This window comes from Caretta caretta, chromosome 15 (assembly GCF_965140235.1).
Source record: "Caretta caretta isolate rCarCar2 chromosome 15, rCarCar1.hap1, whole genome shotgun sequence".
Taxonomy (NCBI): domain Eukaryota; kingdom Metazoa; phylum Chordata; order Testudines; family Cheloniidae; genus Caretta; species Caretta caretta.
The window spans coordinates 1,083,414-1,098,142 of record NC_134220.1 but is presented as its reverse complement, the minus strand read 5'-3'; the positions used below and the strand labels follow the sequence as shown (position 1 = coordinate 1,098,142).

The 14,729-nt window shown below is 48.3% G+C and overlaps 1 protein-coding gene across 15 annotated transcripts in view; it reads right to left on the bottom strand.

Moving 5' to 3' along the window:
• MTMR3 (myotubularin related protein 3) overlaps positions 1-14,729 on the bottom strand; it is a 240,851-nt gene that overhangs the window by 85,966 nt on the left and 140,156 nt on the right. For 10 of the 15 annotated variants that reach the window (XR_012665130.1, XM_048821231.2, XM_048821238.2 and 7 more), the window contains 3 exons: positions 13,932-13,964; positions 4,655-4,737; positions 1,402-1,568 (listed from right to left, as the gene is read on the bottom strand). Coding sequence is in view for 14 of the 15 variants with exons in the window: in XM_048821231.2 (XP_048677188.2) it covers positions 1,402-1,568; positions 4,655-4,737; positions 13,932-13,964 (283 nt within the window). In the remaining variant the exon portion in view is untranslated. The remainder of the gene's footprint in view (positions 1-1,401; positions 1,569-4,654; positions 4,738-13,931; positions 13,965-14,729) is intronic. The other 5 variants (XM_048821239.2, XM_048821240.2, XM_048821243.2 and 2 more) reach the window with 1 other exon arrangement.

The following is a 14,729-nucleotide window of genomic DNA, read 5'->3' as shown; positions in this document are numbered from 1 at the left end:
CTACTCTGGAATATTCAGCTTGGAAGAAAGAGGTCTTTTTTCTTTTGTTTAGCTATTTCAACCTATAGGTGAGTGCAGCATTCATGAAAATCAAGTGCTGGCTGAAGAAACAAAATGGGAGAGAGTTATGCAGGCTTTCTCCACATGACAGTGGCAATTTATATTGAACTTGACTGGCAATATCCTGGACCACAATTGAATAGAAATCACCATTTACATTTAACTGTTAAATTCTGAGGCTTTTAGGGGTACAAATGGGAACCAGAATGAAATTAAACTCAATTCTAATCGGGACATGAGTGAGGATTCAAACCTGGATTTCAAGGGGCAAAAGGATTCTTCACAACTCTCGTACACCAACTTTGCTTGGTTAACTCATACACAGTACCTCCTCCCCACCCCTGGTCTTTAAAGCCATGGTGAGCACAGATGTTAAGAGTTTGCACACATGGAAGTCTGACACATGATAATACCAATGTTGGACTGGCGAAGGGTCATTTTATAAGAGCACAAAGATACCACAGGTTTCAGAGTGGTAGCAGTGTTAGTCTGTATCGGCAAAAAGAACGAGGAGTACTTGTGGCACCTTAGACTAACAAATGTATTTGAGCATAAGCTTTTGTGGGCTATTATCAGCAGGAGGGGAAAAAAAACCTTTTGTATTCATAATCAGGATGGTCCATTTCAAACAGTTCACAAAAAGATGTGAGTAACAGTGGGGGAAAAATAGCATGGGGAAATGGTTTTACTATGTGTAATGACCCATCCACTCCCAGTCTTTATTCAAGCCTAATTTAACTGTCCAGTTTGCAAATTAATTCCAATTCTGCAGTTTCTCATTGGAGTCTGGTTTTTTGAAGGTTTTTTTGTTGGAGAATTGCAACTTCCAGGTCTGAAATTGAGTGACCAGGGAGGTTGAAGTGTTCTCCGACTAGTTTTTGAATGTTACAATTCTTGATGCCTGATTTGTGTCCATTTATTCTTTTGCGTAAAGATTGTCTGGTTTGGCCAATGTATATGGCAGAGTCCCTGCTGTTAACAGCCCACCTCAATCGATGAGTCTCGTTACTTGGTATGGTAACAACCATTTTTTTTGTGTGTGTGTGTGTAATCTTCCTACTGTATTTTCCATTGCATGCATCTGATGAAGTGGGTTTTAGCCCACGAAAGCTTACGCTCAAATAAAGTTAATACAATACTTCAGTTAGACTATTCATGTGAAGTTGTTTGAAACTGGGTATTCAAGTAAAGGGTAACATTAGCACAGAATTCACGCTTTGTCAATACACTTCTTTGGAAGTTCACAAATTCTGTATTCCAGGAATCACAAGATAAAAGGGCAGAAGATGGGCATCTAAAGGCCAAAGTATCTCTTGAGATATGCAAAGTGTTTCTGCATACCTGGCCGGCACAAATCCCCATGCTGTTCTTTTTCGCTGGCATACACCTCCATACACCAAGCATGGTATGCAAATGAAAAAAGGTCCTCTATCTTCGAAGGAGGGCGAATGGCATGGTTCAGTCGCTTAAGCCACTCTTGACATTGCTCAAAGGTAGAGAACTGACACCTGTCCCAGAACCAAACATACATTTATTAATTTTTCATGCAGAGATCTGGTCATAAAATGCAATGAGTGATTAACTTTGGTGCAAACCAGAGATGAGAATGAACTGTTCTTTCTATTTCAGATGCTGTTGTGTAAACTTTAATGGATAGTAAACATAATTATTCAGATAGTAATGTAATTATCCTAGGGAGTTGTCCTTCCCCCCCGCATAACCTTATTTTTTTTGTATGTGCCTATGTTTTGGCTCTCTGAATTTCCACAGGGACAATAACCAGGGAAAAATTCTTCATTTGTAAATACAGGTTTTTAAAAGAAAATGGTCTGATTCTTGCTGACATCATACTGAAAGATATATCAAACATGAAGTCAAATTAAACCATATGTATAAATAGTCCTACCAAATTCATGGTCCATTTTGGTCAATTTCATGGCCATAGGATTTTAAAAATAGTAAATTTCATGATTTCAGCTATTTAAATCTGAGATTTCAGTGTTATAATTGTAGGGGTCCTGACCCAAAAAGGAATACTGTGTGTGTGGGAGCTTCAAGGTTATTGTAGAGGGGGCTGTGGTACTGCTACCCTTCCTTCTGTGCTGCTGCTGCTGGTGGGGCGCTGCCTTCAGAGCCGGCAGCTGGAGAGCAGCGGCTGCTGGCCGGGAGCCCCGCGCTGAGGGCAGAGTCACCGCCAGCAGCCGGGCAGAACTAAGCGTGGCCTGGTACAGTATCGACACACTTCCTTCTGTGCTGCTGCTGCTGGTGGGGCGCTGCCTTCAGAGCTGGGCAGCTGGAGAGCGGCGGCTGCTGGCCGGGAGCCCCGCACTGAAAGCGGAACCACCGCCAGCAGCAGGGCAGAACTAAGCATGGCCTGGTACAGTATTGACACACTTCCTTCTGCGCTGCTGCCTGCAGAACTGGGCCCTCAGTCAGCAGCTGCCACTCTCTGGATGCCCAGCTCTCAAGGCAGCAGCACAGAAGTAAGGTGGCATGGTAGGGTGTTGCCACCCTTACTTCTGCGTTGCTGCTGGTGGGGCGCCGCCTTCAGAGCCGGGTGCCCGGCCGACAGCTGCCGCTCTCTGGCCACCCAGCCCTGATGGCGGTGCAGAAGTAAGGGTGGCAATACCGCAACCCTCAAAAAATAACCTTGTGAACCCCCTACAACTCCCTTTTGGGTCAGGACCCCCAATTTGAGATATGTTGGTCTCCCCCGTGAAATCTGGTCTTTCAAGTGCTTTTACCCTATAGTACACAGATTTCACGGTCTGTGACGTGTTTTTCATGGCTGTGAATTTGGTAGGGCCCTATGTATAAAGAGCATAATTTTGGGATTATTAAATAAACCATTGTTATCTTGTCCTAGTTGCTCGGGCCCTAATTCATAAAGGGACTTATGCACATGTCTAAACTCATGAGTAGTCCCATTGACTTCAATGAGCCTACTCAAAGTAAAGAATGTGTTTAAGTATCAGTGGGGTAGCTGTGTTAGTTTGTATCCACAAAACCAATGAGGAATCTGGTGGCACCTTAAAAACTAACAGATTTATTTGGGCATAAACTTTCATGGGTTAAAAAAGAAAAAGTGGTTTTTTCACCCACAAAAGCTTAGGCTCAAGTAAGTCTGTTAGTCTTTAAAGTTGCCACCGGACTCCTGAATGTGTTTAAAGTATCTTGCTGAATCGGGACCTCAAAAGAGAGTCAAAACAGAACTCTGTAACAAATTGTAATACATTAGTATGTATCCCTACAAACAAACACACATTTCTGGTAAGATACAGAGTAAGTACTGTATTCCCTTTAACCAATGCACTTATTTCACACCAAGGTGGACTAGTCCCAGTGTCTGTAGTCATACACCTCTCTCCCCCTCTCTCAAATGCTAAACTTTCTCACTAATAATTTGCCAGAAGGCAAGTATAAACAATACTTCTTTCATTCAAGCTTTGTTTTCACATTTACAGCAGGAAAGAAACAGTAATGGAAGACAAATTAGAGTACCCTGACCACAAGAGCCACTAGTTTGCGAAATAATATTCCATAATTACAACAGCATCTTAGCATTTCCAAATTGGTACTGTCCACTATGGAATAAGACTCAGAACAAGCACAGTGAAATAAGGATTTGCCCAAATTTGTACAAATGTATTAAGGAGTTTACAGTTATAAACAGGTGGCCCCAGAGTACATAAATAAAATTTACTCTTAGGTTTAAAACATGCAAACTATATTTTTCATGGGGAAAAGTCTTTTCATTTGTAATTATAATGTTTAAATGAAACTAGTGGTGGGGTGATTAGTACCAATTTCATATGAATACCATCCAGATAATACCCCAGTTGCACTGATGGTTAAATACAGCAGTTGTGACCTAAATGAATTAAGGTCTTAACTTTGTAGATTCTGAGTCCTGGAGTTCTGCACTCTGTAGACACATTCATATAAAATCACCCCATCACTAGTTTCTAGCTATGGATCTGTCTCATCCCTATACCCTCTCTTCCCAGTTCTCTCCCATATCTCCCACAAGTGCTGGAAGTGCGACTCTGACTAACTCTCACATGGCCTACATGAGGGGAGCCGTCCTTACTCCTTCCCTCATCCCTGAACAGCAGCACAAAGGTGCAGCAGATTCGAGTCCCAGATAGCCAGTTTGGGATCTAACGTTTTTGTCTAAGAAGCTGTACAATTCATTGATTTGTGTCTAGTTTTGTATCTTGGTAAGACCATTGTTACACTGGGAAAAACTACATGAAACAGACATTAATTTCAAAATAATCTTTAAAAATGTATTGCTCCATAGGGCTAGAGCATCTCTACAACCAAAGCTATTTGGCTGATCAATTTCCAGAGTCATAAAGATTTCTAACAAATATATTGTACTATAAGAGAGCAGACCCTCCTTCCTAAAATGTTCAGCTACAGTACACAGAATGAATCTTTTGAAGAAAGCATGTGCACAAAAGAGGGGGAAACATATCCCCTAAAATGTTGCAGCAATCCGTAATTTGAAGAAGTGCAAGGTTACCTTGCTTAGATTTCATACTTTCCCAAATGAAGCAACCCTTCCACCTGCAAAGTAGTTTGTACATACCTGATAACTTTGCAGTCTTTGCAAGTCAAGTGAAGTTGAAATATATCTCGGCATTCAACACTTTCTATAAGCTGTAATGGAACCTGTAATTAAAAAGATTAAATGACCTTATTCCAAAACACACTGACACTGCAGTTTCTGAGCATGTCCCATAGCAGCTTATTAGAGGGTTTTGTGGAGAAAGAGAGCTATAAATTTAACTAAATCAATAGTTCTGATGCAGTGTATTGCTGTATGTAAGATAGTTTCTTAGCTGAGACCACAGGTTATAACATGGCGAAGAGTAAAGGATAGAGAGTATAAGTGAAGGCATGGGTGCTAGTCTGGGGCTCAGGAGACTCCCTGCCCTGCTACAGGCTTTCTGTGTGACCTTGGGAAAGTCACTTAGTCTCAGTGACTCAGCTCCCCACCTGTAAAATGGGGAGAATATCATTTCTCTACCCTATGGATGCTTCCAATCATTCTCCCATTGCCTTTAGCTAGCGAGTCGGAAGGATTATCATGAAGGTTGCATGTAATAAATGAAGAGATGGGGTTATTTGATGTGAAAACCCTGCTTCATTCTAAATTGGAGCAGTTTTTCTAAGTCCTCCCTTTTTGACCAGATATCCTTATTTATAATTAATTATTTGTAAAACACCATGAACCTGCATGGCAATTTACAAACAAATACGAGATTACAATCTAGGTGCCAAAAGAGTGTTTACAATCCAGGTGATTTCCCCTTTTCAGAGAATTTGTCCATCTCTGTACCTGTTCATCCCTTCCTTCACGACTCTCCTTCCAAACCTAATCTTACATAGACAACCCTTCCTCACTGAATGTCCTATGCCCCTTACATTGCTAACTGTCTCCTCTTCCCACCCTCCAGACCATGACCACTCATTATTACTCCTCCTTCCTCAGTCTACAAGACCAACTCTACACTATTTCTTGCCTCTTTCTTTCAAAATCATTCTTCTGTTCTACTCCCTTCCAACCCACCTTTTCTCCAGCTACAAGTCTCTTCCCTTTTGACAAGCCTTATTTAGTAACACAGCCTTCCACATTTCCTTCTAAGCAATTTGTCATCCTTTCTTCCAGGCAACCCTTCATATCAATTTCATTTCCTTTTCTTTCCGTACAATCCATCCTCTAGTCTTTGTCCACCTTCATCTCCGCTTCAGCCCCTTTTCCCATCCTTTATTACTCTCCCTATAAAACTCTTCCCTGCCAAGTTATCTTTCCTTATTCTCCCATCCTTTCTCACAGATGACCTTTCGTTTCCATCAAGCTCTTTTCTCATGCTGAAGCACACTGCAAATCAGACTCACTCAGTGCAGTTAGTCTACTCTTCAAAGAGCCATAAGTTATATTTGCAGGCAGTACACCATACGATAGTGTCTATCTAAATACAGCAGCGGAGATGCAACTTCTAAAAAAACAGCCATGCATTGCTATCAAAGCTCAACAATGTCACAGTATAGAGGGTATTGCAGCATCATGCTCTTGCAGTATCTCCGTTTCTCAACTGTTTCTGCTACAGTTAGTTATCTCCCTTTAAACATTAGCAACACTTTAGAACTCTGGAAAAAATTATCAAAATTAAATAAAGTTTCTCTGAGTTTCTGAATTCCTGACGCTGACTGTGGCTTAATGGAAACATTATGTCTGGGGGAAAAAGAATAGTAAAAGACGGTTACTCACCTTTGTGACTGTTGTTCTTTGAGATGTGTTGCTCATATCCATTCCAATTAGGTGTGCATGTGCCGCATGCACGGCTGTCGGAAAATTTTTACCCTAGCAACACCAGGTGCCTTCATGGCGCCTCAATATATACCCCAGCCGACCCAGCGCCTCCTCGGTTCCTTCTTGCCGGCTACTCCGACAGAGGGGAAGGAGGGTGGGTTTGGAATGGATATGAGCAACACATCTCGAAGAACAACAGTTACAAAGGTGAGTAACCGTCTTTTCCTCTTTGAGTGCTTGCTCATATCGATTCCAATTCCTGATCCCAAGCCTTACCTAGGCGATGGGGTCCGAGTGAAGTACCGTGGGTTGTAGAACCGCTCTACCAAACGCCGCATCGTCTCTGGCTTGTCAGACGATGGCATAGTGAGAGGTAAAAGTATGAACGGAAGACCAAGTAGCGGCTCTGCAGATCTCCTGGATTGGGACTTGAGCCAGGAAAGCCGTCGACAAGGCCTGGGCCTTGTGGGTAGAGACGGTCCAGGCCCTTAAGGAACCTACTGACCATGGGGTTGGAGAAGACAAATCGGCCATTCGCTCCTGGGTGGAAAGCCGAAATGGCTGCCAGGTGCACCCTGATGGATGATATCGCCAGGCCCTGCTATTTCAGGCTCAGGAGACAGTCCAAAATGAGAGGCACGGACGCCTGGAGGGGGGGCGTGCTGCGGTGAGTGCACCAGCATGAGAATCACTTCCATTTAGCCATATATGTGGCCTGAGTAAAAGGTTTCCTGCTACCCAACAAAACCTGCTGTACCAAATGAAAACAGAGTAGCTCAGCCATGCAGCATCCATGCCGTGAGGTGGAGGGATCGTAGGCTGGGGTGACAGAGGCAGCCATGATCCTGAGTGATCAGGTCCGGAAAAAGAGGCAGTGGAACCAAGGCGTCCACCGAGATTTCCAACAGCATGGTGTACCAGTGCTGTCTGGGCCAAGCCGGGGCGACCAGAATCAGTCGTGATCTGTCCCTGCGCACCTTGAGCAGGACTCTGTGTGCAAGGGGAAACAACGGGAATGCATAAAACAACCTGCTTGTCCATGGGAGTAGGAAGACATCTGTGAGAGAACCCGGGTAGCGGCCCTGGAGGGAGCAAAACGCCGGACACTTCCGGTTGCTGCGCGAGGCAAACAGGTCGACCTGGGGAAACCCCCACTTTAGAAAGATGGAGTGGATGACATCAGGGTGAAGCGACCACTTATGGGATTGAAAGGACCTGCTGAGGTGATCCGCCAACATGTTCTGGACCCCTGGGAGAAACAATGCCACCAGGTGAATGGAGTAGGCTATGCAGAATTCCCACAGTCAAATGGCCTCTTGATAGAGGGGGGAGGAACGAGACCCCCCCCTTGCTTGTTGATGTAGAACATGGCAGTAGTGTTGTCTGTGAGGACCGCCACGCAATGACCATGCAACCACTCCCGGAAGGCTTGGCACGCAAGATGCACCGCCAACAGCTCCCATACACTGATATGGAGAGAGAGATCGGATGGGGCCCATAGACCTTGCGTCTGGATGTCCCCAAGGTGGGTGCCCCATCCCAGGGCTGACGCATCCGTGACGAGGGACAAGGAAGGCTGAGGGGTGTGGAAGGGAACTCTTCCACATACTGCCCTTGGGTCTAGCCACCATTGGAGGGAGGCCAGGATCCGCTTCGGAATGGTGACCACCAGGTTCACGCTGTCTCGACCTGGGCGGTAGACCGATGCCATCCAGTCTTGAAGAGGGCGGAGCCGCAGTCTGGTATGTCTGGTCACTTATGTGCAGGAAACCATGTGTCCTAGAAGACTCAAGCATGTTCTTGCCATTGAGGTTGGGAAGCTTTGAAGGCTCCTGATAAGGCCTGACAAGGAAGCGAGCATCTGGAAGGAGGGCTCGAGCCCGCACGGAGTCTAGGACTGCCCCGATAAATTCCATCCTCTGGATCAGTTCTAGCATTGACTTTGCCACGTTGAGCAGCAGGCCTAACCGTTGAAACGTGTCTGATGAACTGAAGGTGAGCCTGCACCTGCTCTTTGGTATGCCCTCGGATGAGCCAGCAGTCGAGATATAGGTATACCTGTATCCATCGTCGATGAAGGAAGGCTGCCACTACCTCCATACATTTGGTGAACACCCGAGGGGCCGTAGAGAGGCAGAAGGGAAGAACCGTGAACTGTTCGCGGTTGACAACAAAGCGGACAAAGTGTCTCTGAGCCGGATGAATCGCGATGTGGAAATACGTGTCCTTCATGTTGAAGGTGGTGTACCAGTCTCCAGGGAAGGTATAATGGTGCCCAAGGAGACCATGCGGAACTTCAACTTTACCATGAATTTGTTGAGTCCATGCAAGTCCAGGATAGGCCGAAGCCTGCCCTTTCCCTTGGGGATTCGGAAGTAATGGGAGTAGAACCCCCTGCCCCTTAGCTCCCTTGGAACCTCCTCGATCACTCCCATGGCAAGGAGTGACTGCATCTCCTGGATAAGGAGTTGCTCGTGAGAGGGGTCCCTGAAGAGGGACAGGCTGGGGAGAATGAAAATTGGAGAGAGTATCCCCTTTCCACCGTGCAAAGAACCCAACGGTCCATGGTTATGAGGGACCAGGCATGATGGAAACGGGATAAACAATTCAAGAATGGGGTAGGATCCTGAGTGAAGTCTGGTACACTGTCCTTAGGTGTCCCTTCAAAACTTTTGTTTGGGACCCACTGAGGGCTTGGAAGGACCTTGGGCCTGGCCGGATTAGTGGTTGGAGGGTTTTCTCCTGCCACCACACCCCCGTCTCCTATAGAAGTCCTGCGTCGGCCGAGGAGGAGGGTAGGAGCGTTGAGGCTGTGGTTTAAATGGTTTCCGCAGAGTAGATGGTGTGTGCATCCCCAGCAAATGCATTATGGCCCTAGAGTCTTTGAGGCTTTGAAGCCTCGAGTCTGTCTTGTCTGAGAATAGGCCTGCTCCATCAAAGGAGAGATCCTGCAAAGTTTGCTGAAGCTCTGGTGGGAAGACAGAACTTGCAGCCAAGAAATGCACCTCATTGCTATCCCTGAAGAGACGGTCCGAGCAGCAGAGTCCTCGGTGTCCAATGAGGCCTGCAAAGCAGTTCGCATCACCGTTTTGCCCTCCTCTACCAGAGCCCCAAACTCTTCTCTGGACTCCGGAGGAACCAGTTCCTTGAACTACATCATGGAGTTCCAAGAGTTAAAATTGTATCGGCTCAGGAGAGCCTGCTGGTTCACAATCCAGACCTGGAGCCCCCCTGAGGAGGAGACTTTGTGCTCAAATAAATCGAGCCGCTTGGCCTCTTTCCATTTTGGTGCCGGGGCTTGCTGACCACGACACTCCTTCTCATTCAGTGATGCCACCACCAGTGAACAGGGCTGAGGGTGAGAGCAGAGACAGGTCTATCCCTTGGAGGGAATGAAATACTTCCGCTCCACCCCCTTAGCAGTTGGGTGAATGGAGGCGGGTGTTTGCCAGATTGTTCTGGCCGTGGTTTGAATGGTCCGGATAACTGGTAAGGCCACCCTGGAAGGAGCCTCTGTGGACATAATGTCAACCACAACGTCCTCCACCTCAACCACCTCCTCTGCTTTCAGATTCATGTTCTGCGCCATCCTGCGCAAGAGTTCCTGGTGGGCGCGGAGGTCTATGGGGGGGGGGGAGAGGAACGACCCGATACAGCAGTCCCCGCCACAGCCTCATTGGGCGAAGATGAGGAGGATGCCACAGGAGGGAGAGGATCATCCAGGGCCTCTTGCTGAGCTGTGCCCCGCTGCTTCAGTTCCGCGACCTCAGTGTTCGGGCCGGGAGTTGGAGGAAGAGGAGCTGGCACCTGTAAGGACGATGCCACCGTCTCCATGCCTCCGGAGCAGGATGGCTGGCAGAAGTCTCAGACACTTGCGGCTCAGACAGGGCCAAGCGAGAAGCCCCAGAGGGAGCACCCTGGGCCTGGTGGTACGCCCAGAGTGTCCAAAAGGGCCAGTGGGTGGACCCTTGGGCGGGGCCCTGTTCTTGCGCATTCCACTGATCCGCCCGTAAGCCCAGGAGGCCGTGATCCGAGTGGTGGTGGTCTGAGAAGCATGACCCTGCCTCAGACCCTGATGAGAGAGAGGCGGAACGCGATGGCCACGGTGGTGCCGAGTGGATCTGCACCGAATCACGTCGACAAGACGAAGTTGATCGGTACCGCGAAGCTGGAGATCGATGCCGAGATGGAGAAGAATGGAGCCGTGATGCTGGGGAGCAGTATCTGGACCTAGATCGGTGCCGGGACCTGGACCGGTGCCTAGATCTGGACCTGTGTCTCGACAATTATGACCGGCGTCAGGACCAGGATCTACTCCTGGATGGCAACTGGCAGACGGAACGGTGTCGAGATCGGTGCCGGGAGTCGGAGCAGTGCCGCAAATATGACCAGCGCTGCGATGGAGAGCGGTGCTGGGACTGCGAGCGGCATCGGGAGCGGGAACGGCATCGGGAGCAGGATTGGTACAGAGGCTCAACCAACAGTGCCGGCAGGTAAATAAGAGTCGGCTTGCCCCTGGATGGTGCCACACGGACAGGTGGCAGTGCCTTGGTCTGTTGAGGGGATGCCAATACAGTCAAGGCACTCAGATCCCTTGCCACCGCAAAGGTATCTGGTGTAGATGGCAATTGGACCTCAACCACGCTGTGAGTCGGGGAGTGCAGTTGCACCAGACTCAACAGCTCCGTCCTTGGTACCAGAGTCAGCGGTGCCAAGGCCGTCACCTGTGTCCCCAGGCGCTCTGCTGCGGGATGAGGTTCTGCAGGCGGAGCCAGAAAGGGTGGTGCCTGCTGAGGTGGGCCAGCCTTTTCCGGCTTCCTGTGCCGCTTCTGACCAGGCGAGTGAGAACGGTGCCGGGCTGAAGATGTTGGTTGCGGTGCTGGGGAACCTCAGTGCCGAGGCTCTCTATCAGAGTCCGACCACGGTACTGTTCCTGTAGCTGAAGCCGGGGCGCTGTGTACTGAAGCGCTCGACACCAGGTCTTGCCACACCACTGGAGGCTGAGGACTAAGAGCCGCCTCCAAAAGGAGCTGCCTCAAACGAAAGTCCCGCTCCTTCTTATTCCGGGGACGAAAGCTTTTGCAAATCCTGCACTTCTCCGCCTAGTGAGATTCCCCTAGATACTTCAGGCAAGAATTGTGGGGGTAGCCCATTGGCATGGGCTTGGAGCAGGCTCCACAGGGCTTAATGCCTGGAGCTTTGGGCAAGAGCCCAATCAAGTACAGGGAGGAGGGGAAACCCCCTTCTCCGCCACTAATACAAACTACTATACGATAACTAGAACTACAACTATTAATCTATAACAATACTATAACAACAAACTATGAACAAACTATAGGGTGAACGCTAGGGAGAGTGGAGAGTAGCAAAGCCAAGCTCCAGAGTTCCAACGACCGTCACGGGCGATAAGAAGGAACTGAGGGGGTGCTGGGGTCATCTGGGGTATATATCCAGCGCCATGAAGGCGCCACTCCGGGGGCTCCACAGCCGACCCACTGGATGTTGTTAGGGTAAAAATTCTCCCACAGCCGTGCACGCGGCATGCGCACACCTAATTGGAATCGATATGAGCAAGCACTCGAAGAAGAATACATAAATACAATGGGGAAAATCTGAAAACACCAACTGACCCAACTTTCAAGTAAAGGTGAAGGTCAGGGAAAGACCACACTGAGATTCATGTAATAATTAAAACTACAAAATAATTCCCACTTAGCCACTATGACTTCATAGATCATTGAAATGTAGGGCTGAAAGGGATTTTGATACATCATCAAGTCCAGCCCCCTGTGCCAAGGCAGGACCTAGTACCAAAACCTGATAGGTGTTCACCCAACTGGTGTTTAAAAACCTCCAGACATGGGGATTCCACAACCTCACTGGGAAGCATATTCCAGTGTTTAACTACCTTTACAGTTAGAAAGTTCTTAATATCTAACCTAAATCTCCCTTAGAATCATAGAATATCAGGGTTGGAAGGGACCTCAGGAGGTCATCTAGTCCAACCCCCTGCTCAAAGCAGGACCAATCCCCAACTAAACTTGCTGCAGATTAAGCCCATTACTTCTTGTCCTACTACTTTCAGATGGGGAAGCAAAGGGAAGCCACAAGAGCAGTCATGGGACTCTCCTTAGCAGTATGTTTCGGGTACCCAGGGCAACTGGCAGAGAGGTAAATCACTGTGGGGCAGGAGGCGGGACTTGGGAACAACTGGTTGGTGATTCCTATCCTGTGCCAGGCTCAGCTGGTAGTGCGGGCTGGGGGGGATGGGACTTCCTCTCCCCCTGCACAGCATCCAGGGCCGGCTCAGACCCACCCCCAGACTTCTCCCCCGGCTGCAGGAAGCTCTGCAAACTCCCCCCACGTGCTTCCTGCACCCATTGCTCCTCAGCTGCAGAGGGTGGGATCCCTGTGTAGGGAGCTGCTCCCCCATCCACACAACCCCCATACATCCAGACCCCCCCATACCGAGACCCTCCTGCTGAGCCTCACCCCCACTCACTCAGAACCCCCCAGATGAGCCCCCCACACCTAGACCTCCCCAATGAGTCACCCACACCCAGATCCCCACCCCATCGAGCCCCAAACAGTTGCATCTGGATCTCCACCCCACTGAGTCCCACTTCCCCAGCATCTGGACTCCCCACTGAGCCCCCCACACCCAGACACCCTCCCACTGAGCCCCAACCACCTTCACCTGTACCCCCCCTGCATTACCATTGCACACAAGGTCCCCCAACAAGCCCCTGTGCACCCAGATCCCCTCCACACCCAGACTGCCCCACACAGAACTCTCTCAACCCACACCTGGATCCCCCACACTAAGTCCCTCCACACTTGGATCCTGCCTTGCTGAGCCTGCCTGCCCATACCTGGTGCACCTGGCATGGAGAGGTAGGACCCTTGGGTGTTTCTGAGGATTGGGTGGAGTGGGTGGTCCTTGGGTTGGGTGCAGCCTCACCGCTGAGTCTGTGTCCCGGGGTGGCGGCAGGGGAGGAGGAGCTGCACAGTGATCTCCCACCTCTGTGAAGCCAGTGGCCTGTGCTCCCCAATGCCATGCTGGAGCCTCCACATTTATTTGACAAATACAATTTGCAGAAATTTGGAGAATTTTAAAATATTATGTGCAGAATTTTTATTTTTTTGCAGCAGAATTTTTAATTTTTTGGTGCAGAATGCTCTCAGGAGTCATAGGTTCCAGCCTTTCTTTAAGAAAAACCAATCAAGAGATATCAGCCCGGGAATTCAAGTTTTGATGTGCACTCAAAGTACCATTATTGAATTTACTAATGAGCCCTTGGATGAATATAAGTCAACAATTTTGACAGTCATAGTTTCATCAGTTTATGTATGGTCTGCTGCGGGCCTTTTCTTTTTACACTTAAAATACCATGTTCCTATGGCTATGCTGATCTACCAATTTATATGTTGAAAGGACTCATGCATACAGCCCTTCTCTGCTGCGTTGCAAGGTGAGCATCATCAACACATTTTTTAACTGTTCAAAGCATAGGTGCAGCAAGTGATCTAGAAGCATTGTACTACTTACTGAGATGTCACAAGCATCAGATTGACAGACAGTCTATTGAATTGTAAACAAAAAACCAAGAGTAAGATAAAAGCCAAAAACTGGGTTTGGTATTTTTAACTGGATTCCATCTTCTCCACACAGTTGCCCCTTGCAAAAGTCCAAGAATTGGCATGCACATTGCATTCACTGGGGGGCCACTTCTTCAGCTGCTGCATGGGAACAACTCCCACTACCGTCAGTAGGAGTTGCTTGCATACAGCAGCTGTGAAATCAGGCTCTGGGAATTCATTCCATTTGAAAATACTGCATCCAACATAACATGCTACAAGCGGGTACTTTTGTAAGAGGTCCTGTCTCGTACAAAGATGTATTTCTCTTCAGTGAGGTGGGAAGGTTGTCAGCTCATTCACAGTACCAACATTTAATTTAGGATATTAAGTCTTACAGAAATTGGAATGTATGAGTCACAAGGTGGTGGCCCCTTAAAGGGAGATGGTCCTCAGTCCACCTGTGATAAGCTTATCTCATCATATGGCTGGTGGGTCAGGGGACCCAATCAGGCCTACGGTAAATAAAGAAGAGGCTGGGGAAAGAAGGGGCTGTAGGTGGGTATTTTGGTAGATGCTTGTAGATGCTGCAGGGAGTAATAAGGCTGCTGCAGGGCACTGAGTCAGGGTGGGAGACACTGCTGGGGAAGGAGGCCTGTGGAGAAGGCAGACAAGGTCAAATGACAGGTAAGAAGTGCTCGGAGAACAGAAAGGCAGACCCTCAAGAAGGAGGGGTTGTGCCCAGCATGGGACTATGGTGAAAAAAAGG